The sequence below is a fragment of the Molothrus aeneus genome, unplaced genomic scaffold, assembly GCF_037042795.1.
Source record: "Molothrus aeneus isolate 106 unplaced genomic scaffold, BPBGC_Maene_1.0 scaffold_36, whole genome shotgun sequence".
NCBI lineage: Eukaryota > Metazoa > Chordata > Aves > Passeriformes > Icteridae > Molothrus > Molothrus aeneus.
This window is the reverse complement of record NW_027099027.1, coordinates 523,408-548,135: the sequence shown is the minus strand read 5'-3', so window position 1 is coordinate 548,135 and position 24,728 is coordinate 523,408. Positions and strand designations below refer to the sequence as shown.

At 53.7% G+C, this 24,728-nt stretch overlaps 1 protein-coding gene and 1 pseudogene across 1 annotated transcript in view; one reads left to right on the top strand and one right to left on the bottom strand.

Annotated features, from left to right (window-relative positions):
• The window catches only part of LOC136570728 (uncharacterized), a 2,607,743-nt pseudogene that overhangs the window by 2,081,374 nt on the left and 501,641 nt on the right, over positions 1 to 24,728 (top strand).
• The window catches only part of LOC136570729 (uncharacterized), a 2,347,277-nt gene that overhangs the window by 1,933,153 nt on the left and 389,396 nt on the right, over positions 1 to 24,728 (bottom strand). The window contains 2 exon segments of the mRNA XM_066571173.1: positions 19,032 to 19,442; positions 19,445 to 19,620. Coding sequence (XP_066427270.1) covers positions 19,032 to 19,442; positions 19,445 to 19,620 — 587 coding nt within the window.

Genomic DNA, 24,728 nt, shown 5'->3' with positions numbered 1-24,728 from the left:
AGATTCATAGCTGGAATAAAGAGTGTTCAGCCCAGCTGTTTCTACGATGAGGCCGTATTTCATCCCCCCTGAAAGTCCTTCATGTTTGCACAGAAAACTGTCCCTGCACAGCCCAATAAATTCCATCACTTCAGCTGGCCAAACAACCACTGTGGTCAAGTGGGGTCTGAGCAGCTTCCAGGATGCCAAGCAGCTTCAGAAGCTTCATTTTACACCTCCTCTTCTCCCAGTGAATACCCACCACCACCATAACTGTGGACCCATAGCTATGGATCACTGGCCTGGCCAGCACAGGGCTAATGTTTGCATCAGCCAGGAGGAGCTGCTCTGCCTGGCTGTCTGTCTCAGCCTCAGCCCTGAGACCCCAAATGCCTCCATTCTGGCCCAATCCTTCCTGGTGCTGAGCATAAGAACTCGTGCAGACAAGAGCAGGGAGGGAATCTCACCAGCCGTTTATCACCTCAGCAACAAGACCTTGGTACCAGGCTGTTATCTGTAGCAGAAAGCAGCAGCAGGAAGGAGACACCAGATCACCAGCCCCAGGCCATGGCCCTGGTGCTGTCCTTACCAGTGATCAGTGTCTGCAGCTCTCCAGGAGCTCAGGGAGCAGGGATGCTCCTCACCATCTCATCTTACCCATGCACCCAAAGCCACGGCCAGCTGTGTGCTCCTGCCCACCAGCACATGCCAAGGCACAGCGTGGGATTCTTGGGGAGGCGTCCTCTGCAGGGCCAGGAGTTGGACTTGGTGATCCTTGGGGGTCCTTTCCAGCCCAGGATATTTTGTGATTCTAAGGCTTTGGCCAGCCCAGGTTTCAGCCACCTCCCTGATCCAGGTGTGATTGACCCCAAACCAGATCTTGCCTCTGTCTACCCTCCAGTGCAAGGAACATGTTGCATCTACCCCAGCCCCCCTGCTTGTGTCTGATGGATCATGCTGACCTTTTCATCATATTTCTTGGAGTATTATAAAACATTATCTGAAATAAAATTAAAAAAAAAAAGAAAAAACAAACCAAAAAACAAACAAACCAGCCCAAAGGAAATCAATTTGGGTAATGATGACCTTTTGTTCCAGTTTATCCTGCACCAAACTCCATAGATGGTAACTCTGAACATTTCCCAGACCTTCACAGCAGAGCTTGGAACTGTCTCTCTGATTTCTTGGTTGTTTCATGACACGTGCATTTCTCCTATATAATCCCAGTGTTTTGCTTAGAAGCCATATTATAATTGGGACTCAATCTTCTTCATTTGAACATCTAGGACAGATTCACACATCATTTCACCATTAACTAGGATAGACTCAGCCTTGCAGATCTTTCAGGTTTCAAGCCTGGCTGTGTTGTTTCAGTTCTTTGCTGCCGCCTGTGTTTTGTGAAAAAAAAAAAAAAATTAAACAACCAGACTTTGGGACTTTCTGTTGCGGCTTGAAGAAGAACACAGGTTGTTTCATCGCTGTTGTGAGACATGTGTTACCCGGCTCATTAATTCACAACAGTTCTTGTTTTCTCTGCCTTTTTTCACGCTGATGTGATACATTTGTGAAGTCTAGGGTTGTACTGCAAGTGATTAATGCTGCAGTGAAGTCTGATAAACTGAGATTCCAACAAAAAAGTGTGAAAAATGTAACCTCTAAAGTTCTGAAAGCTCACATGTGACAAAACCCATAAATCAGCCCAGAAGCAGTCATTATGGTGAGTTACTAACTAGATTATGCAGCTGCATTTGTCATCATTTCCCATTACGTAGAGAATAAACCTGTCAGGCTGATTTATGGCAGAGGGCTCCACAAGATGGGAACTGGCACCTGTGCTGTTCTGTGGAAAACGATGAGAAATGCTGTGTCTGCTCAAGTGCTGAATGGAAAAGGAAGGAGGGGAGATAACTGTTATTTGAAGGCACTGATTCAGGGACAAAGACTTCAGAGAGGAGTCATGCTTGCACCCATGGGATGGCAGGAAGAGTATCCACCAACCTGTCCCAACAGCAGCAGCAGCATCAGAATGCGTTCTCCACAGGTGGAGAGAAGAGAGGAGAGAGGAGGTCTTTTGAGGGGACCAAAGTCAGTCATGGAGAAATCCTAGAATCCTGGAATGCTTCGGGTCACAAGGAATCTGAAAAACCATCTTGTTCTAACCCCTGGTGTGGGCCGTGACAAACTGAACAGCTGAATGCCTGGCTACTCAGGGGATGCTCAAGGTTTTGGATTCCATGCCTGTGCATCTCCCGTGGAGCAGCTGGGTCTGCTGGGAGCAGATGGCATCCACCTGAGCTCAGAGCAGGCCAAAAGATGGGCAGATGTGGGACTGAGCAGGGCGAGGGACATCCCTGCACAGCAGCGCTCTGACAAGAGCAGCAGTGGCCTCCTCTCAGTGCCCTTCCCCGAGCAGCAGCCGCTGAACACCATGGTGGCTACACAGATGCTTTTGGCTCTGCAATCCCTTTGTGCTCAAAGGCCACGCTGGGCATTTCAGCTGGGCTGGAAGGTCTGGCTGGGCAGGGAACAGGCAAGAGGCACTGCTGGTGTGAGCTCCATGTGCTCACTGGGGACACAAGGAAGATTCTGTTCATCCAAAGGAAAACACAAGCAGCCAGTCCCTGCTAACACAGCAGTGCGACTCTGTCCAGAGCAGCTCAAATTCTCTGCCAGAACCATCCCCCTGCACCTTCTTGATCTGAAGGGGAGTAGCAGTGGTTTCACTGCAGTTCTTTATTTCTGCTGTCTGATAATCGGAAGGTTTCACAGAAGTCTTGGATGGACTGGATCAGGGAATAGTCAAGCAAGAAAAACTGAGCAACCATCACCCAACCCCACTGACAGAAGAACAAGTCCCATTAGGAAAAGCACCTCAGGTGTTTTCATAGTTGATAATATGTATCCTACTCAACATTATTGATTAGAACCTTTTCCTTTTGGAAACTTATCAGTGGGGACTTCTGCCTGCTTTGTGAAGGGAGCCCCTGGGCCCATCCCCTCCCAGCGGGGCTGCACTTGCTGCCTGCCAGGGCTTTCATTGCTGGGCCCACTGGGAGCCCCTGAGCTGGGCTGGGCACCAAGGGCAGGGCTGGCCCAGCTGTGATGCCTCTGGCCCCTGTGACACCAGGGGCAGCGTGTCACAATGGGGGCAGCTGGAAAAGGCCCCCGCAGGTAACGCTGGCCCAGCACAGCTTGGGCAAGCGGTGAGTGCGCACGTGGCGGGGCTGGGCCGGGCCAGGGCCGGGCCACAAGCGCCGCACCCGGGCCTGCATTGTCCCCCTGCACCCAGGGCCAGCCCCTGGGGCCGGCGCCTTGGCCGGGGCACGGGGCTGCTGCTGCTGGCCCACTGGCACAGGCCCTGCTGCCTGCCAGCTGCCCGGGGCCCTCTGCTTCTGCCCTCACATCCCTGCGCCTCCGGGCCTCACTTCAGCCCCCACAAGCTCCCTTGGGAGCCCCAGTGAAAGCCTCGTCTCTCTCCTCCTGCAGACCATGGCGGACAGAGCCGTCCTGGCTGGGCTTGTGCTGCTCATCTTCCTGTTCCCACTTTCCGTGGTGGACAGATTTCACCACGATGGGGATGGGCAGCAGGGTGCAGAGGAGATGAAACCGGCCCCCCCAGAGCCAGCTGAGCCCGGCTGGGGACCCTGGCTCCTGGCTGCCTTGCGCTACCTGCACCAGCTCTGGCAAATTGCTCAGCCGCTGCTCCTGCCTTTGGGCTGGTGGCTCAGGCGCAGAAGGGCAGCCACGAGGCAGAGAGCAGCGGCCCAGAGAGCTGAGGAAAAGGCCAGAAGGAGGAAGGTGGAAAGCGAGCGGAGAAGGCGGCTCCTTAGGAAGAGATTCAAAGAAATGGAGCAAATGCGCCGGGCCACGAAAGAAATAGAAAAGCAAATGGCCAGGCTGATTGGAATGAATAGGGATACAAACAGGATGCTGAAGGTAGGCAGGGCAGGCTTTTGGAGGAGCACAGGCAGTGGCTGTGTGAAGAAAAGCTTCCTGCTGGAGATGCTCTCTGGGCCGGCCAAGGTGAGCCGCACATCTTTGTGAGCAGCCGGCGCACAGAGCTGCGCTTGCTGCCCAGCACAGCCCTGCGCCGGGGCACAGGCTCCGGGCTCCTGACACACCCTGCCCCTCTGCCCTCTCTCTCCTCACGGGATCTGTAGTAACTGCATCTATTTTAACCCTTTCCCATACAGAGCCTTTGCATCTGCTCGGAGGAAAGCACCATCTGAAGGCATCGGGCCAATGTTTGGAGATTGATTCAGATTCTTAAATAGTTTTGAAATATTTAAAATATCTTATTTAAAAATAGTTGTCTTTAGCAACATTTTCCAAACTTTTTATTACTATAATGTGGATTAATACTCTTGTAAGATATCATAAATATTTTAATAATATGTAGTAATTAAATAATGGCACTTTTCTTTAGATTATATAGAACTTATAATTCATCAAAATTACCAAGAATTATTGCAGTTAACCAAAACTGAAGTATACTTTATTTCTGTTTAAAACAGCAAATGTTGCTTAATCTCCATGGTCCAATAATTATTTTGTGTCTTGTTTAATATTCATATATACAGTACATAGGCTGTTGCTACGAATGCCTACAATCACAATTGGTTAATTTAAATTACACTCTCTGCCCTCCTGTCTCGGGAGGGTGACTTCCCTCAGGCAGCTGCAGTCCCTGTCAAGATGCAATAAAGGCAATGCCTGAACAAACGCTGTGTCTGTGAGTGTCCATGTTGGACTCAGGTGTCAGCTGTGGGGAATTCCTGACACAGGGGCACCACAGCAGCCCTTGGCCATGCAGAGGCTCCTTTCCTCCCCTGCAGCAGCTGCTCCTTTGGTGCTGTGATCCAGCCTCTGCTCTGCGCGATGCCAAATGCAAGAAAACCAGGAGTGCCACCACTCAGACTGTCACTTAGGTCCCTGCAGAGCTCAGGAGCCACCACGGCTGTGTAGGTGTGGAACCTGCAGTGGGCCATGACAGCAGGGACAGCAGGGACAGCAGGGACAGCAGGGACAGCAGGGACAGGGGGACACAGCACAGCAATCACAGCCCGGCTGCCCTGGGACAGGCCCGGCAGGCGGACAGGACACGGGGCAGGCAGGAGTCCCCATCCTCTCTGTGCCCGCCTGAGCACAGGGACATAAGGGACAGGGGCAATGGGGACACAGCCGGCCCCTCTCCTCTGGGAATATCCCACCTGCCCAGGGGCCCTGACAGAACGCAGGGGCTGAGGCTCTGCAAGGGGAACCCAAGGCTGAGCAGGAGGACCTCCAAGTTACATCTGCCCACATTCTGCATGCAAACTGCTGCGTGGAGGAGAAAACCAGAGGGGCCTTGCCACAGCAGATCCCATCTGAGGGAAGGTGTTCTCTATTCCTGCACACGGGTGCCCCATGCAACATGGAGCACATGAATGCACTTTGACACCAGATTCTCACCCCTGCTCGAGCGCTCTGGCACAGCAGGAGCGGCCATTCCCTAATAACACACGGGTTTGCAACTCTTGTGCAAAGCAACACAAATTGTCTCTCTCCTCCTGCAGACCATGGTGTCCAAATCAGTCCCTGCCCTGCTGGTGCTGCTGCTCTTCCACTTCCCACGGCCCGTGGTGATCAGTTGGGATGAGGATGCAGAGCTGGGCAAAGAGGGTCTGGAGCAGGCTACCCCAGAGCCACCCGAGCCTGCCTGGGGACCCCTGCTCTGGGCAGCCGTGCAGCAGGGGCCCTACTGGGCTGCTGCTGAGCTGCTCTTCCTGCCTTTCTTCCTCTGCCTCAGGTGCAGAAGGGCAGCCATGAAGCAGAGAGCAGCGGCCCGGAGAGCTGAAGAAGAGGCCAGAAGGCTCAGGATGGAAATGGAGCAGAGAAGGCTTCGGGTGTCTGTGGAACATTCCTGGGTTTCTGGGGAACATTCCCAGGTTTCTGGGGAACACTCCCGGGTGTCTGGGGAACACTCCCGGCTGTCTGGGGAACATTCCCGGGTGTCTGGGGAACACTCCCGGGTGTCTGGGGAACATTCCCTGGTGTCTGGGGAACATTCCTGGGTTTCTGGGGAACATTCCCGGGTGTCTGGGGAACATTCCCGGGTGTCTGGGGAACACTCCCAGGTGTCTGGGGAACATTCCCGGGTGTCTGGGGAACACTCCCGGGTGTCTGGGGAACACTCCCAGGTGTCTGGGGAACATTCCCGGGTGTCTGGGGAACACTCCCGGGTGTCTGGGGAACACTCCCGGGTGTCTGGGGCTCTCCTGGCCCCGTTCCCAGCCCAGGTTCCCGGGGTTCAGGAGCTGCCCTGGTGCCCGGGCCCCGCGACATCGCCTGGGTGCAGTTGGAGCCCGAGGTGCAGGCGGGCGCCGCCCGCGAGGCCCTGCAGGGCTTCAGCATCACCCAGAGCAGCGCCAGGAAGATCTCCTGCGCCAAAAAGGGACCCAGCTTCCCACCCAAATCCCCTCTCTCCATCCCAAATCCTTCTTTGTGCATTCCAAATCCTTCTTCTTTCACCCCAAATCCCCTTTCCCAGCCCCCAGGGATTTTGGGGCTCCTGAGGGGTTATTGGGGTTTTTCCCAGCATTGTACCCAGGGTCTCTCTGCAGACATTGCACCTGGAGCTGCCCCAAATAAACCCCAAATGACCCCAAATTTGGGGACTCGGGGTGGGGGGGGGGGTGTGATACTAAAATTCGGGGTTTGGAGATGTTTGACCCCAAACTTTGTGAATTGGGGGTTTGATCCCAAAATTTGGGGTTTAGGGGATTTTGACACCTCAGGGTTTGGGGATTTTTGACCCCAAACTTTGGGAATTGGGGATGTTTGAAACCCCTGGGTTTGGATTTGGGGGTTTTTGTTCCCAGGATTTGGGGTTTGGGAGCTTTTTTCCCCAGGATTTGGGGATCAGGGGGTTTGAGCCCCAAACTTTGGGATCAGGGCGGTTGGACACCCCAGATGTTTCAAACCCCAGGATTTGGGGATCAGGGGGTTTTTACCCCAAAGTTTGGGAACTGGGGGGATTGACCCCAGGATTTGGGGATTTAACCCCAAAGTTGGGGGGATCAGGGGGATTTGACACCCCAGAGTTTGGGATCGGGGGACCTTTGACCCTAAAGTTTGGGGATTGGGGGCTTTGACCCCAGACTTTGGGGATGAGGAGGGTTGGACACCCCAGATATTTCAAACCCCAGGAGTTGGGGAATGGGGGCTTAGACCCCAAACTTTGGGGCTTGGGGGTGTTTGACACCTCAGGATTTGGGATTTGGGGGTGTTTGACCCCAGACTTTGGGAACGGGGGGTGTTGGACACCCCAAATGTTTCAAACCCCAGGATTTGGGTTCAGGGGGATTTAACCCCAACATTTGCAAACTGGAGAGTTTTTGACACCCCAGGATCTGCGATTTGGGGGGGTTTAAGGCCTAAAATTTGGGGTTCGGGCTGGGGGGGGGAGGTTGAGATCGCAGAGTTTGGGTCTGGGGGTGTTTGCTCCCCCCCCAGTGTTTGAACCCCAGGATTTGGGGTCCGGGGGAGTTGACCCCAGGATTTGGAGTGTTTGACCCCAATGTTTGACCTCACCTCGGGTTTGGGGTCGGGGTTGAGATCAGGGACATTCCCTGGAGACAGCGGCGGGATCGGGATCGGGAACGGGATCGGGATCGGGAAGCGGAACAGGAACGGGGAGGGTCCCTGAGCCAAAGCCGGACCCCAACCCCAGGGAGAGGCCCCGCCCCAGTCCCGGAATGGCCCCATCCCCACAATCCCGGAGCCCTCCCCAGGCCCAGCCCCTCCCCGGCCGCTGAACGGAGCCTCCCTCAATCCCAGCCCGCCCCGATCCGGACCGGAGCCATCCCCAGAGCCTCCCCCATTCCCGGCCCGAACCCTTCCATCCCTTTTTGGGGCGGCTCCTGCCGCTCCCCGCCCATTTCTGGGGGTTCCAAAGGGCCCCGCGGACCCTCCCCATTTTGGGGGTGTTGGGGGGGCCCCAGGGCCGCCCCGAGGGCCGAGGGGGGATCGAAAGCCCCAAACCCGAGGGGCTCCTGGGGGTGCCCAGTTCCTCCCGTCCCCAGCCCGAAGCAGATCGTGGCCAATCAGAGCGCGGGGCGCTGATGACGATCCTGTTGCCGGGCAGAAACTCGGCGCACTGGCCCCGCCCGGCGATTTCCAGCGAATCAGCGCCCGGCTCGGCTGTGACTCATCGGTTGCCGGGCAGAACCCAGCGCCTCTCACAGCGCTGGCCAATCAGAGACTGCGCGGGGCCATTCTCAGCCAATCAGAGCGTTTGTCGCTGATGACTCTCAGTGTCCAGGAGCGGAATTTGGGGCGGGGGGCGGTGACCCCGGCGATGGGGATGGGGCGTGCGGGGGCAGCTGGGGCCGCACTGGTGGCACTGGGGGCGCTGGGAGCCCCCCGGCCGCGGGGGGAGCGGGGGGCGCGGGGAGAAGGGGGGCGGGGGGGCCCCAAATTCAACCAAAGGGGGGTCGGGACCCCCAAAGGGAGCAGGAGGGGCCTGGAACTCCCAAAACCAAGCACGGGGGAGGGGATTGGGGACTGGGGGAACGATGGGGAAGGGGTGAGAGAGCAGGGGGAAGAGGGGGATGGGACCCCCAAATTGAGGTGGGAGGGAGCTGTGGACTGGGGGAAACACCCATCAAATCCCATTAAAACCCCATAAAAATCCCATTAAATTCAACTAAATTCCCATTAAACACCATTAAAATCCAATAAAATCCTATTAAATTCCATTAAAATCCCATAAAATTTCATTAAAATCCCATCAAATTCCATTAAAAGTCCATAAAATCCCATTAAGATCCCATTAAATCCCATTAAATTCCTATTAAATCCCAATAAATCCCATTAAAATTCTACTAAATTCCTATTAAAATCCATTTAAATCCCCTCCAATCCCATAAAATGATCCCAAACCCACACAGAACTGGCGCTGAATTACCCCACACACACACGGCCCTAAAAACCCAAAAATTTGAAAAATTACCCCAAATTATCCCAAATTTACCCTGAATAATCCCCCCCAAAAAACCCAAATAACCCCAAAGGCACACCAAGAACCCAAATGCCCCAAGTGACCCCAAATGCCCCAAATGACCCCAATCCCATAAATGACCCCAAATCCCATAAATGGGATTGGGAGAGGGGAGGAGATGGGAGGGAAAGGGGGAGTGGGACAAACTGGGCGAGGAAATCAAACTCTGCAGTCAGACAGAGCAGGGATTTGTGTATCCAGCGCTGGGAGCGAGGGGGATCTCTCTGGCAAAAACCCACTCGGTCTCCTTTAGCCTTCAGCTCCATTTAAAAGTCACAATTACAACACTTCATTAGCATACTCACATTTGCATAAAGCTGTGTCCCGGTTTTACAGCCGTGTGTGGCTTCAGCGCCTGCGTCCGTTCCTCCTGTGGCGGCCCTCAGTCTTCTGGTGCTCTTTTGATGAAGGCTTCTGTCGTCCTCCTCACGCTGGAACTTTTTACCTGGACCATCAGCCCATGCCTGGTGCTCCTTGTTCTTCAGTCTAACCTGGTCTGAGCTGATTTTGCCCTTTGCAAGCTCTGTTCAAACTTGCTCTCTCGCTCTCGGTGCGCTTGTTGTGTCGCTGGCTCTGCTCTCTCTCTTGCTCTGCTGCCTCGCTGGCTTTGCCTGCATGGGAAAAATGCATGTATTTTATGATTGGCTTTTCGCAAATATTAAAATGAATATTATATGTCTGGTGTTAGAAAGTAATGCTGTATTAATTCTCTTAAGTAGTGTGTTAAATATAGTTTTAGGTTATAAAAAATGTTAAAATAGAAACGATGCTATGTAGGATTCTTGTTTTAAAGAAAGGATTTGCAGTGAGATAGCAGCCACAGGACACCTAAATCTTTCAGAGAAAAAGAATTTATTGCCCTCTTATCAGAAGGAATGAACTTCTTCCCGCCTCGAAGGCGCTGTTAGGATTCGGAGGAAGAAGGTGGCACTGCCCAGACAGAATCCTGTGTTTGAATGGAATTTATGCATCATGGATGAAGTGTATGAATATGCAACAGGCTGTTGTTTTTAAGGGTTAATCCTTTGTTAACGGGTGTCCTTTTTCGGGCTCGTGGTGCCCAGAAAAAGGTACCCGGACCTCCATAACCCTTTCTCTCTATTGTCTCATATTGTCCTAATTCAAATTGTCCAATTTATTATTACCCTAATTGTACTGCTATTTTTATAACCATTTTATTACTATGGAACTTTTACAATTTCAAAATCAAGTGATTGGCGTGTTTCACACTGCACATCTCGCTCCAGGGCTGCTTGTGCTGAACCTTTCCTTGCACAGCCCTGAGGATTCCCCCAGCCCGGGCTCCCAGCAGCTCCAGGCCCGGCCAGGAGGAGCAGCAGGGCCAGGGCTGGCAGGGCGTCCCCCCAGATGTGGCCCCCGCAGGTGGCACAGCCGGACCCTTGGGAGGCTGCCTCAGGCTTTATTGTCCACCAGCATCCCAGGAGGGAGCAGAAAATCCTCCTGCAGACGCTGATTCCGGAGGCTCCCAGCGCTTCCTTGTCTCCAGGAGCTTCTGCCAAGCCCCAGTGAAACCTCGGTGCCACATTGTTCCACAGCCTCACAACGCTCTCCTGGTTCCCGTGAGGTCCCTCTGTGTCCCGCTGCAGCCTTGGCTCCATCAGGGTCTCCTGGCTCCATCAGGGTCTCCTGGCTTCCATCAGGGTCTCCTGGCTTCCATCAGGGTCTCCTGGCTCCATCAGGGTCTCCTGGTCTCCATCAGGGTCTCCTGGCTCCATGAGGCTCTCCTGGCTCCATCAGGGTCTCCTGGCTCCCATCAGGGTCTCCTGGCTCCCATCAGGGTCTCCTGGCTCCATCAGGCTCTCCTGGCTTCCATGATGCTCCACTCTGTCCCAAGGGGCATCCGCGGCTCAGCTTTGGAGCCCTGCAAGATCCAAAGGTTCCCCCCAAAAAACACCAGCCCAGGGCCCCCCAGGATATTTGGGCTGAGCTCCTGCTGCCCAGGCACCTGCATGGAACCCAAGTGACCGCTGGGACTCCATGGAATGTCCTGGAACAAACTGTCCCTGGTCAGACAGGGGTGCCATGGAACACAGGTGCCACTGGGACACGGACACTGCCCATGGAACCGAGTGTCCATGGGGACAGAGCTGGGCCTGATGGAACACTGGAGAACATTGTCACCCCATGGAATCCATGGAACCAGGTGTCCATGGTGACACTGGAGAACATTGTCACCCCATGGAATCCCATGGAACCAGGTGTCCATGGTGACACTGGAGAACATTGTCACCCAATGGAATCCATGGAACCAGGTGTCCATGGTGACACTGGAGAACATTGTCACCCCATGGAATCCCATGGAACCAGATGTCCATGGTGACACTGGAGAACATTGTCACCCCACGGAATCGCATGGAACCAGGTGTCCATGGTGACAGAGCCGGGCCCAATGGAACCTACTGGAACACAGGAGAACATTGTTACCTGTTGGAACCCGGGCTGCTGAGAATTTTGGACTTTCTGAGCTGACAGACACTGACCCCCAAGAGAACACTGCATTTGACCTGCGGCTGTGGAGAAGGCTTCCAAAATGGAATGATGGAACTGGGATTATGGGTGTGGAGTTTGAATAGAAGGGTGTAATATCACATGGTGGACAACTTGGAGTTTAAGGTTTTAGAATAAAGTAATATATATAAAGCAAGATGGAGGTTTTAGGGCGGAGGCTGATCCTTCTTCTTCTTCTTCTTTTTCTTCTTCTTCTTCTTCTTCTTCTTCTTCTTCTTCTTCTTCTTCTTCTTCTTCTTCTTCTTCTTCTTCTTCTCCTTCTCCTTCTCCTTCTCCTTCTCCTCCTCCTTCTCCTCCTCCTCCTCCTCCTCTTCCTCCTCCTCCTCCTCCTCGGGTTTGGGTGGTATTGTGTAATTGGATAAAAAAGTCCCTTATGTTGGGCACGGGTGCTTGATTATTGGGTTAAAAGTAAAAATAATTTAGGTGTCATTTCTTAATTGGACAGTTTATCCTCAAAAGACCTTGCAGAGAGAGATGGGGCTCCATTTTTACCTTGTTAGTGAAGTGCTGCAGAACTCACAGCTTGTGAGACTGTTCTAGAGACAAGAGCTAATGAACACCTGAGTCCAAACAAGAAATGCTGTCTTGGGATTTCATCCCGACCTTGGCAGAAAAGAAGCAAAAGAATTGACTGTTACCCCACGGAATCTCATGGAACCAGGTGTCCACTGTTTCACGGTGCAGCCTCAGAGAGTGGTGAGACCATTGTGGCACCATGGAATATCCTGAAACCACGGCTCCCATGTGACAAACCTGGGCTTTATGAAACCAACGACACCGCTGGGATGCAATGGAATCTCAGGGGACCAAGGGTCAGCTGTCAACACATCAGCTTCTCAGGAAACCAAGGCAAACACTGTGACACAGAGAGGGGCCTCATGGGACCCAGGAGACCATGGTGACACCATGGTGGGATCTCATGGAACCAAGTGTGCATTGTTACAGGACCCAGGAGACCATGGTGACACCGTGGTGGGATCTCATGGAACCATGTGTGAATTGTTAAAGGACCCAGGAGACCATGGTGACACCGTGGTGGGATCTCATGGAACCAAGTGTGCATTGTTACAGGACCCAGGAGACCATGGTGACACCGTGGTGGGATCTCATGGAACCAAGTGTGAATTGCTACAGGACCCAGGAGACCATGGTGACACCGTGGTGGGATCTCATGGAACCAAGAGCCCAGAGTTTCACGGCTCAGCCTCATGGAGCGCTGGAGACCATGGTGTCCCAATGGGAACACATGGAACAAAGGCTCCTTAGTGACACAGCAGGGCCTCATGGAATGCAAGAGATCATCCTGATGGAATGGAAACTCATGGATTCAAGGGTCCACTCTTTTGCTGCGTGGCCTCATGGAATGCTGGAGACCATTGTGGCACCATGGAAACGAATGGCACAAAGGCTCCACTGTGACCCAGCAGGGCCTCATGGAACCAAGGACACCACTGTGATACAATGGAATCTCATGGAACCAAGGTCCAGTTGTGACAAAGCTGGGCCTCATGGAACCAAGGACACAGCCGTGATGCAATGGAATCTCATGGAACCAAGGACCAGTTGTGACAAAGCTGGGCCTCATGGAACCAAGGACAGTGCCGTGATGCAATGGAATCTCTAGGATCCAAGGATCAATTGTCAACACATCAGGTTCTCATGAAACCAAGCAGAACATTGTGACACAGGGGAATCTCATGGGAGCAAGGCTCTGCTTTGATCAAGTGGGGCCTCATGGGACACAGGTGCCACAGGGACATTGTCAGGCCTGGAAGGAGCAAGACACCACTGTGTCAGACCAAGGCCTCATGAGACCTAGGAGAGCCCTGGGACACAATGGAACCTGATGGAACCAAGGGCCCATTGTGACACGGCAGGGTCTCATGGAACCCCTGTGCCACTGAGACACTGCCAGGGCTCGTGCAAGCAAGGTTCCACTGTGACAAAGGCAGGCCTTGTGGCACCCAGGAGACCACTGTGGGACAATGGAATCTCATGGAAGCAAGGCCCCATTGTGACAAAGCGCGGCCTCATGGAAGCCCAGTGCCACTGGGACATCTCCAGCCTTGGAGGAAGCAAGTGTCCATTGTGACACAGCACAGCCTCAAATCACAGGAGAGCAGAGGGATGCCATGGAATCTTGGGGAACCAAGTGTCAATTCTAAACACAGCAAGGACTCATGGAACCCAGGAGACCATTGTGATGCTGCACTTTGTCACAACGGGGCCGTGCTTCTGTGAGGATCCATGGGCCCACAATGTTCTCCTGGGTTCCAGGAGGCCCCGCTGGGTCACAATGGCCCCTTGCTCCCACGAGCCACAGCACGGTCCCCGTTGCCCCTGGGTTCTGTGAGGCCCTGCTGCGTTCACAACTGACACTTGCTTCCATGAGATTCCATTGCGTCACAGTGGCCCCCATGTTTCCATGAGGTTCTGCTGGGTCACAGTGGACACTGGGTTCCACAAGAGCTGGCAATGTCCCAGTGGCACCTGTGTCCTGTGGGCCCCACTTTGCCAAAGCAGAGCCTTGGCTCCATGAGATTCCAGGCTGTCCCAATGCTCTGCTGAGTTCCACGAGGCTGTGCTGTGTCACAATGGACACTGAGTTCCACCTGCCCTGGCAATATCCAAGTGGCCCCTGGCTTCCATGAGGCCCCGTTGTGTTAGCAGGTGACACTTGGTTCCCCAGGATGTCATTGTCACGCCGCTCTCCTTGGCGCCCTGAGGCCTTGCTGTGTGTGAGACATGACCGCTACTTTTAAAATTTTAAGGTTGATTCAACCTTGAAAAAAATGACAACAAAGGACTGAAACAGGAGAAATCACAGCATTGGGAGCCCTTCCCCACCCCGTGGCTATCAGCCACATGGCTCCTTCACAAATTGGCTGCTCCTTCTTTTAGGCTTTTGGTGTTGCATCAGGTAATCCTAGCCCCACCCAAAGTCTGTCAGGTAACTCTTTGTGGCCGTCCATTGGTGGAGAATGCTTTCTTGCAACCTGACTGGAGAGCAGGTGTTGCCATGCCTGCCTTCCAGTGACAAACCTGCCCTCCCCAAATGCCCCAACCACCAAGGCCATTACAAGGGCACGGTAAAGAGGACTATGGGGGACAGATGACAATAACATCACTACACATCTTAACACACACATAGTATCTATCTCCTCACTGTGAGACGCAACTATGACATTACTCATCTGTAACACTGTGCAATAATGGAGCCTTATTCCTACCAGACCTGGCAATGTCCCAGTGGCACCTGTGTCCCATGAGGCCCCACTTGGTCAAAGCAGAGCCTTGGCTTAACAGCTGACCCTTGTTTCCTTGAGATTCCATTTGTGAAAAACACGTTCAATCTCCTGTGAAAATGTACAAAGTTTCATAAAGGACAATGGGAGACCAGGACCATGGAGCAAAGGTTATTACGGCTGGGTGCATCTTGGCACTCAGCCAGGAGCACCCTGTTACCTTTGGGGATCCCCTGAAATACCCTTCCCCTTACATCAGCCTGGTGCATATTCATAGACCCTCATGCATATCCATAAACTACTTTACATATTCCAGGAATGATTTTACATGGCCCCTCCCTGGGTCTGCCTTTTCAGAGCATGTGTGTTTCTTGGCTGTGGTTCTGGCTCCTTCTCTTTATCGCCTCCAGTTTTTGGGCCTTGGTGCACTCTGCCTTCAGATGGGGAGTGCTGATAGTTGGCAGGTCTGTACAGGTGTCCTCATCCTGTGTGCATTGGATGTTATCCCATCCAAGCAGGCAGTTTAACACAAGCACACTGCTATCATCTATTTCACTACCATGTCTAAGCTCAATTAACAACAGAAATAAAAACTACATCTTTAGAACAAAGTTATTTTAACACCACACATATAAAATCCATTTTAATATTTGCAAAAAGCCAATATTATGATATTTATCCATAACAGGGTGAAGGAGCCCTGGCCCAGGCTCTGGCCCTGGGGGACACGGGGACGCTGCCGGGGGGTCCCTGTCCCCCTGTGCCACCCCCAGGGCCCCGGCCCCCCGTCCCCGTGTCAGGCTCTGGGGTCGATCTCGTGGAACATCCTCTGGGGGAGGCTGCGGGGCCGGGGCCGGGGGGACCCGGGGGGACAGGGGACCCCGCTGTGCATGAGCAGGGTTGGACTGCCATGGGGGGAGCTGTGAGGGGGCCGGGGCAGAGTGACCTCCCCAGGGACCTCACACAGCCCCCGTGATGTCACACAGCCCCGGTGATGTTACACAGCCCCCCCGTGATGTAACACAGCCCCCGTGATATCACATTGCCCATCTGATGTCACACAGCCCCTGTGATGTCACACAGCCCCTGTGATGTCACACAGGACAGTAAACCCCATGGACTAACTTGCACTGCTTGATAATAAGGCCAGATAAGAGGCTTTATTAACACAGCCCCTGTGATGTCACACAACCACTCTGTTATGTCACACAACCTCCATATGATATCATTCAGTTGCTATGTGATGTCACACAGCAGATTTGTGATGTCACAGTCACCCTGTGATGTCACAGCCTTCTCTGTGACATCACACAGCTGCTCTGTGACTCTGTGTCACAACCCACATTGTGATGTCACAGAGCCGCCTTCTGTGATGTCACAGCTAGCTCTGTGATGTCACAACCCCCTCAGTGCTGTCACACAGCCCACTCTGTGCTGTCACACAGCCCCTTGCTGCCATCCCAGCTGCTCTGTGGCTCTGGGACACAGCCCCAGAGGTGCTGCTGTGACACAGCCCCCGCGGGGACATCCCACCGCCCCGGCCAGTGCTGAGCCCCTGTGAGCTCTGTCTGTGCCCTGCTCGTGTCCCTGAGGGGCCCTGACTTTCCAAGTCACTCAGTGGGCATGCACAACCCCAAATGCGTACCTTAAGTCTGTATAAATGTTGATTTCTCTTCCTTTTGCCCATTCTAAAGCACTTATTTCAGCCTTTTGGGCAGAGGTGTTTGTTGATAGTGGTCCAGACTCTATTACCTCTCTGCAAGTGGTGACAGCATGCCAAGCATGTCTTTTCCCACTGATGACATTAACTGCTCCCATCGGTGAGCCAGGTCTCGGCATTATCGAGGGGGTGTCCTTCAAATCCAACGGCTGCAGTAGGTGGCCTCAATAGTTTCCAGGCAATCATGGATCTCTGGATCTCTTGTGCTGGACAATGCTCTTTTCCTGACCCAGAGATAGGGCAACTGAGAGGCATTTTAAAAACTTTTATTCCATTTTCAGTCTCATGAGAAGGCTGAGACAATACAGATGTTATAATTCACGCCATCACAATCAGAAGCCAACTGTTTCCTAATTACAATACACTTTAGGCGTCTCTTGGCCCATCAGCTTTTTGCCACGCCATGCTGTAGATGCCTTACAGCCAATCATCTGAAACTACCCTCGTGGGTCCCACTACACTGCATCTTTCATAGTTCCATTTCTCCAAAGTATCTAGTCTTACTTGCAAGGCCATCTTTTAAAACTTTTATCCATTTCTCTCTCATCAATATCTGTCCTATTCCATGGCAATTCTAAGTCAGCATTTCTTGTCTCAAAGTTTGCACATGGATGCATACAGTGTGGGCCTTCTGTCAGGCCTTGAGAACTCTCTACACATCCATTGCCCACACATGGTCAGAGAGAAATCTGGGGAGAAATCCTGGAATTTTGGGAAAAATCCTGAAATTCTGGGAAAAAAAACCCAAATCTGGGATCATACTGGGAGTGACGGGGATTGTACTGAATTTGTAGTGATCATCATCCTGGGATCATACTGCCATGCCATGGCAGATGGTGATCACACTGATGGGGACTGGGATCATACTGGGATGGAGCAGGAGCCTGCGGGGGGGGGGGCAATTGCAACCATGTTATGGGCAAATGGGATATACTGGGAGTGACTGGGATTATGCTGAGGGTGACTGGGAGCAGCTGTGAGTAACTGGGATCATGCTAGGAGCAACTGGGAGGAACTGGGAGTGACTGGGTACATGCTGGGGGTGATTGGAAACAACTGGGCTTATACTGGGATGAACTGGGTTTATGCTGGAGCTGACTGGGATCATTCTGGCAGTGAGTGCCACTACACTGAGGCTGACTGGGAGTGCTTGGGAGCAAATGGGATCATACTGGAAGGAACTGGAAAGATGCAGGAGGGAACTGGGCTACACTGGGAAATACTGGGAGTGACTGGAACAAAAGTGAGGATGAAAGAAATCAATTGGAACCATGTGGAGCACAACTGGTTCATACTGGCAGGGACTGGGACCACACTGGGCTCATATTTGGATCATACTGGAAATGACTTGGCTCATATATGAAGCAACTGGGATTCTGCAGGGAGTGAGGGGAAGTGACCAGGATCATACTGGGAGTGCTGAGGAAACTGGAAGCACACGGGGGGACCAACTGGGCTCATACTGGGAGCAGCCACTGCCAGCCCTGGGACCCCCCAAAAACACCTCCCAGGATCCCCCCGAGGGCCATCTGCGGCTCAGCTTTGGAGCCCTGCCAGCTGCAAACATTCCCCCCCCCCCCCAAAAAACCCCAAACCCAGGCACGCCCCGGGATATTTGGGCTGCGCTCCCCCTGCCCAGGCACCTGCAAAATGGGGGGCGATGCTCCCCGGGGCTGCGGCGACTCCAGGGTTCCCTCTCCCCTTCTCCAGCTGCCTCCTGCAGTTGCTCGGCCTCTTCCTCCCTCCCTCCTCCTCCTCCTCCCCCACTCCCAAAGACTGAACCGTGAGGGGAAAGGGGGCAGGGAAAGGGGGGGAACCATGAGGGGAAAGGGGGCAGGGAAAGGGCGGGAACCGTGAGGAGAAAGGGGGCGGGGAAAGGGCGGGAACCGTGAGGGGAAAGGGGCGGGCTCAGGCCAAGGGCGGCAACTGTGAGGGGACACTCTGGGAGGCGGCACCCTGCAAACAGAACTGCAACGGACTGAACATGAACGGGAGAGAAAGCATTAAGTCTGAGAGTTTTATTTGCTATCAAATACATCCCACACACCCAGCCCCACACAATCCCCATCCCACCGCTCCCACGCTCCCATCCCATCCTATCGCTCCCAAATTGGGATCCCATTTCTCCGTATCTCCTTCCAACCCCATCTCACCATGGTTCCTGTGGAATGGAGTGAGTTTGGCATAGGATTGAGATTTTGAGGTGGGAACAAGCAGTCTGAGGTAGGATTGAGCCCTTTTGTGTTAAGATTGAGCTGTTTTCAGTGTGATTTGAGTGGTATTGAGGTGAAAGATCGATCCCTCTTCACTTTTGGCCTGCAAAGAGATGGAAAAGACAAGAAAATTAAGGCCAAACCAAAAGAATAAGAAGCCAGGTGTGTTCCCAACATGGATCACAGGGAATGTGAGTGACCAGGGCTGTGCCCAAAGTACCTCCTCCAGTGGGGGATGGAGCTGGAGCAGCGCACGAAGCTCTTCCCGCACTCGGGGCACTCGCAGGGCTTCCCTTAGTGGTGCCTCCGTTGGTGTTGGGTCAAGTGAGAGCTCCTGGAGAAGCTCTTCCCACACTGGGGACACTCGTAGGGCCTCTCCCCTGTGTGGATGCACCGGTGGGTGATGAGGGTGGCGTTGTGCTTGAATCCCTTCCTGCAGTCAGGGCATTGGAAGGGCCTCTCCTCTGTGTGAATCCGATAGTGCAGGAGGAGATGGGAGTTGAACCGAAATCTATTCCCACACTTGGAACACTCGTAAGGCCTCTCCCTAGTGTGGATCTTTTGGTGCCTGATCAGGGTGTCATGGTCCCTAAAGCTCTTCCCACACTCCCCACACGCGTAGGGTTGTTCCCCAGTGTGGATCCTCTGGTGATTGATCAGGTCAGAGCTCCCCTTGAAGCTCTTCCCACACTCCCCACAATTGTAGGGCCGTTCTCAGTGTGGATCCTCCGATGCTTGATCAGGTCAGAGCTCCACCTGAAGCTCTTCCCACACTCCCCACACTCATGGGGCCGTTCCCCAGTGTGGGTTCTCTGGTGGCTGATCAGGCTGGAGCTCTGCCTGAAGCTCTGTCCACACTCCCAACACTCGTAGGGCCGTTCCCCAGTGTGGGTGAAAGAGAGCAACTGGAACCATGTGGAGCAAAACTGGTTCAGACTGGCAGGGACTGGGAGCACACTGGGCTCATCTCTGGATCATACTGGGAGGGACTGGACTAATACTGGGAGGATCTGAGAGGGACTGGGAGCACACCCTGCACATCATCCCCCAGACTGGGCCTGACTGGGAGCAACTGGGAGCATGCTGGCAGCAAATGGCATCATACTGGGACTGACTGGGCTGCTCTAGAAAGCAACTGGAACCATACTGGAGGCAGCTGGGACCATACTGGGAGACTTTGGAAGCAACTGGGATTATACTGGGAGCACACTGGGAGGGCTGGCATGTGACTGGGATCAAACTGGAGCTTACTGGGATCATATTGGGGTTGAAAAGGAGCGACTGGGATCACACTTTGGGCTACTGGGAGCAACTGAGGGAAACTGGGATGATGCTGCAAGCAAACTGGAGGAACTGGGAAGGACTGGATGCCTGCTGTAGGCAACTGGGATCTACTGGGCATGACTGGGGGATCATACCGGGATAACTGACAGCTCACTGGGGCCACTGGAAAACGTGGGCACCCTGTTACCTTTGGGGATCCCCCTGAAATACCCTTCCCCTTACATCAGCCTGGTGCATATTCATAGACCCTCATGCATATCCATAAACTACTTTACATATTCCCAGAATGATTTTACATGGCCCCTCCCTGGGTCTGCCTTTTCAGAGCATGTGTGTTTCTTGGCTGTGGTTCTGGCTCCTTCTCTTTATCGCCTCCAGTTTTTGGGCCTTGGTGCACTCTGTCTTCAGACGGGGAGTGCTGATAGTTGGCAGATCTGTACAGGTGTCCTCATCCTGGGTGCATTGGATGTTATCCCATCCAAGCAGGCAGTTTAACACAAGCAGCTATTTCACTGAGCTTAATTAACAACAGAAATAAAAACTATATCTTTAGAACAAAATTAACATCACACATATAAAATCCATTTTAATATTTGCAAAAAGCCAATATTATGATATTTATCCATAACAGGGTGAAGGAGCCCTGGCCCAGGCTCTGGCCCTGGGGGACACGGGGACGCTGCCGGGGGGTCCCTGTCCCCCTGTGCCACCCCCAGGGCCCCGGCCCCCCGTCCCCGTGTCAGGCTCTGGGGTCGATCTCGTGGAACATCCTCTGGGGGAGGCTGCGGGGCCGGGGCCGGGGGGACCCGGGGGGACAGGGGACCCCGCTGTGCACGAGCAGGGTTGGACTGCTCTGGGGGGAGCTGTGAGGGGGCCGGGGCAGAGTGACCTCACATTGCCCCCATGATGTCACACACCCCCTGTGATGTCACACAGCCACCTGTGATGTCACACAGCCCCTGTGATGTCACTCAGCCACTGTGATGTCACACAGCACCCGTGATGTCCCAGAGCCGCCTTCTGTGATGTCACAGCTAGCTCTGTGATGTCACAACCCCCTCAGTGCTGTCACACAGCCCACTCTGTGCTGTCACACAGCCCCTTGCTGCCATCCCAGCTGCTCTGTGGCTCTGGGACACAGCCCCAGAGGTGCTGCTGTGACACAGCCCCCGCGGGGACATCCCACAGCCCCAGCCAGTGCTGAGCCCCTGTGAGCTCTGTCTGTGCCCTGCTCGTGTCCCTGAGGGGCCCTGGCAGTGCCCCAGCCCTGCTGGGCTGTGCACAGGAGCTGCTCCTGGCCAGAGCTGTCTCTCTGCAGCTCTGCTGCCCTTGCCAGGAGCTGCCTCTGGGCCAGGAGCCCGGCCCAGCTCAGCAGCACAGACACAGCACAAGGACTTTAATCGCCCTCTGGGCCTTTGCTGCTCTTTGCATCACACCCAGTCCCTCAGAGTGGGCTCAAAGACTTCTCAAGAGCTCACAGTGAGATTGAAATACTGAAGTTTCTTGTACTTTAAAGAGATCCCTGTGAGGGACAGCACTGACAAAGTGTCCCCGGGTTCCAGGGAGAGCAGAACACTGGAGGCACTGATGGCAGCTGGGGACAAACAAGGCAAAGGTGTCTCTGGTGCTGACCTGGAATTGTTTCAGGAATGTAAAGGGCCAAGGCCTGAGCCCCAGGGCCTGGCCAGGCAGATCCTGTCCCACCCTCCTGGCTCAGGGCTCTTCCCGGGATGGGCACTGGCATGTGGGGATGGGCAATGCCAAGGGCAGGAGCGTGGGGCGGCCCCTGCCAGGCTGCTGAGCAAGGACAAGGAGGCAATGAGGCCCCAGGCCTGCAAGGGTCACTTGTCCCCTCCTGGCTCAGGCCCAGGGCCAGCAGCCATGGCCAAAGTGCTGCCCAAGTTGGCTCTGTCAGGGCTGTCTTGCAGCTGCTGCCCATCCCTGTGCCCTGTGCAGCCCAGGCTGTCCCACGGTGTCCCTGCCCTGGCCTCTGTCCCTGCAGGCTCTCGGCATCCCCCGGCTGCCCCACCTGGCTGGGCCCTTCCTTTGCTGACAGCTCTGCCTCCTGCCTGCCCCTGCCTGCCCACACAAAGCCTGGGGCTGCTCCAGGCTCCTGCTGGGGACGTGCTGCACCGCAGCCCTGCCCTGACAGGGAAATTCCTTTCTCCTGGTGCCACTCTGGGCCTCCCCAGCTGCCCTTGGCATTAATTCTTTCTCTCTCTGCCTGTTTTCCACTATGTCAAAAGGATCCACCGTCCCTGAAATAGCTCTTTAAACACTCTCATGGCTCTGCTCCACTGTCCTCAGTCTCCACCCCACCGAGCACAGAGCTCCTTTGTCCCTATACAGTGCTCATGGGCCCAAGGCCTCCAAACCCCTCCTTGGGACATCTCTGGGCCCTCTCCAAGGTGTTTCCAAATGAAAACATTCAGCTCAGAGTCTAAAGAAATCACCAGAGGACAGGGCCAGCCTGACCTGTCTGTCCTGGCTACTTTTGACTGGGAGCAATCCTTGGATATACAGAATTTGGGAGGCCAAATTCTAATTTTGGCCATGGTCCCTGGACAAGAAGGCTGGTTCTTTTCCATAGGAATGAAGGAACTGAGCCCCAGTGTTTCAGGGACAGATGAGAGGTGGCCACCAGAGGCCAAGGCCAGCCAGAGCTGGCAGGTTTTGTTTTGTGAGATACCCTTGCATAGAGGGAATTATTTTAGGGAGAGTACCCGTTTTGGCAATGGGCATCTGAAAAGTCAGACAGCTCTTTTCCATAGCAAGGAAAGCACAGAGCCCCAGTGCTCCAGGAGCTGATGAGAGGCAGCCCTTGACACCCCAAGATCAGCCAGAGCTGTCAGGTGGCCCCTGGGAGGCCAAACCATCCAGAGCTGTTCCATGTTCCCTGGGTTCCATGGGGCCCCACAGTGTCCCAATGGTCCCTTGCTTCCATGGGGCCCTGAGGTGTCATAATGCCCCCTTGGTGACACGAGGCCCTGAAGGTTGGAATGGTCTCCATGGTTCCATCAGGCCCCACAGAGCCACAATGGTCTCTGGGTCCATGGAGCCCCTCTGTGTCACCATGGCCCCTTGGTTCCCTGGGCTCCAGTGGTGCCACAATGATCCCCTTGGTTCCATGGGCTCCAGTGGTGCCACAATGATCCCCTTGGTTCCCTGGGCTCCAGTGGGGCCACAATGATCCCCTTGGCTCCATGGGCTCCAGTGGTGCCACAATGATCCCCTTGGTTCCATGAGGTTCCCACAGTGTCCCAGGGATCTCCATGGGAAGGAAAGAACCCAGCCCCACTGTTGCAGGCGCAGCCACCACAGGCCAAGGCCAGTCAGCCTTGACGGTACTGGCAGATTTTGCCTGGGAGCAACCCTTGGATATTGAGAATTTCAGAGGTGGAATCCCAATTTCAGACATGGACACTGGAGGAGAAGGATGGTTCTTTTCCATAGGAAGGAAAGCACAGAACACCGGTGGTGTTTCAGGGGCAGATGAAAGGCGGCCATCAGAGGCCAAGGCCAGCCAGACCTCTCTGTCCTGGCAGCTTTTGTCTGAAAGCAACCCTTGGATATTGGGAATTTGGGAGGTGGAACCCCAATTTCGGCCGTTTCTGCATGGATAAGAAGGACAGTTCTTTTCCATAGGAAGGAAAGCACCCAGCCCCAGTGTTTGGACAGCAGGGGAGAGGCACCCCCAGGAGCCCAAGGGCAGCCAGACCTGTCTGTCCTGGCAGCTTTCACCTGGGAGCAATCCTTGGATGTACGGAGTTTTGGAGGGGGAATCCCAGTTTTGGCCATGGTCAAGATGGGTGTTTTTGCCCATAGGAAAGTAAAGCACAAAGTCCAAGTGTTTAGGAAGAAGATGAGAGGTGGCCACCCTCAGGCCAAGCCAGCCAGCCCTGTCTCTCCGGGCACCTTTTGTCTAGGGGCTTTCCTTGGACATTGGGAATTTTGGAGGTGGAATCTCAGTTTTGGCTGTGGGTGCCTGGACAGGAAGAAGAGTTCTTTTCATAAGGAAGGAAAGCACCCAGCCTCAGTGTTTCAGAGGCAGATGAGGGCCAGCCCTCAGGAAGCCAAGGCCAGCCAGACTTGTCACTCCTGGCAGCTTTTGTCTGGGAGCTATCCTTGGATATAAGGAATTCCAGAGGCAGTTGCCCAGTTTTGGCCATGAGTGCCTGGTTGAGATGGAGGGTTTTTTCCCACAAGAAATAAAAGTGATAGTGGAGCCCTGGAAAATGTTAAAAATCGTCTTTGAAAATATTGGGCTTTGTGTTTTCTCAGGTCACTGCACCTGCCTAAGCAGTATGATAAAATATATAATTGTTAGATGTGGTGATTGTTTAGTAATTAAATATAATTATTATATAACCATAAGAAGAATCGTGAGAAACTATGTTGGAAATTTAAAGGGGGCTATGTTTAGCTGAAATCTGTGCATACAATAGAAGAATATAAGTTTGATAATTACATGAAAGTTATGTAATGATAGAGGATAAAACACGTTCACCTCGAATGTATGGTCGGAATCAGATTTGGGTGGAAACTACCCCGATTCCCAGAGCTCTTGAATAAAAAGCACCGCATATAATCGCTTCTGTGATTATGTGTTTCTGAACGCTAACATTTTGGCGACCCCGGATGGGACCCTGCGGGTGCTGCTGAGCGAGTTTCGCAACTCGACCGCGCTCCAGCCGGCACCGAGGGATTCTCGGGGAGCT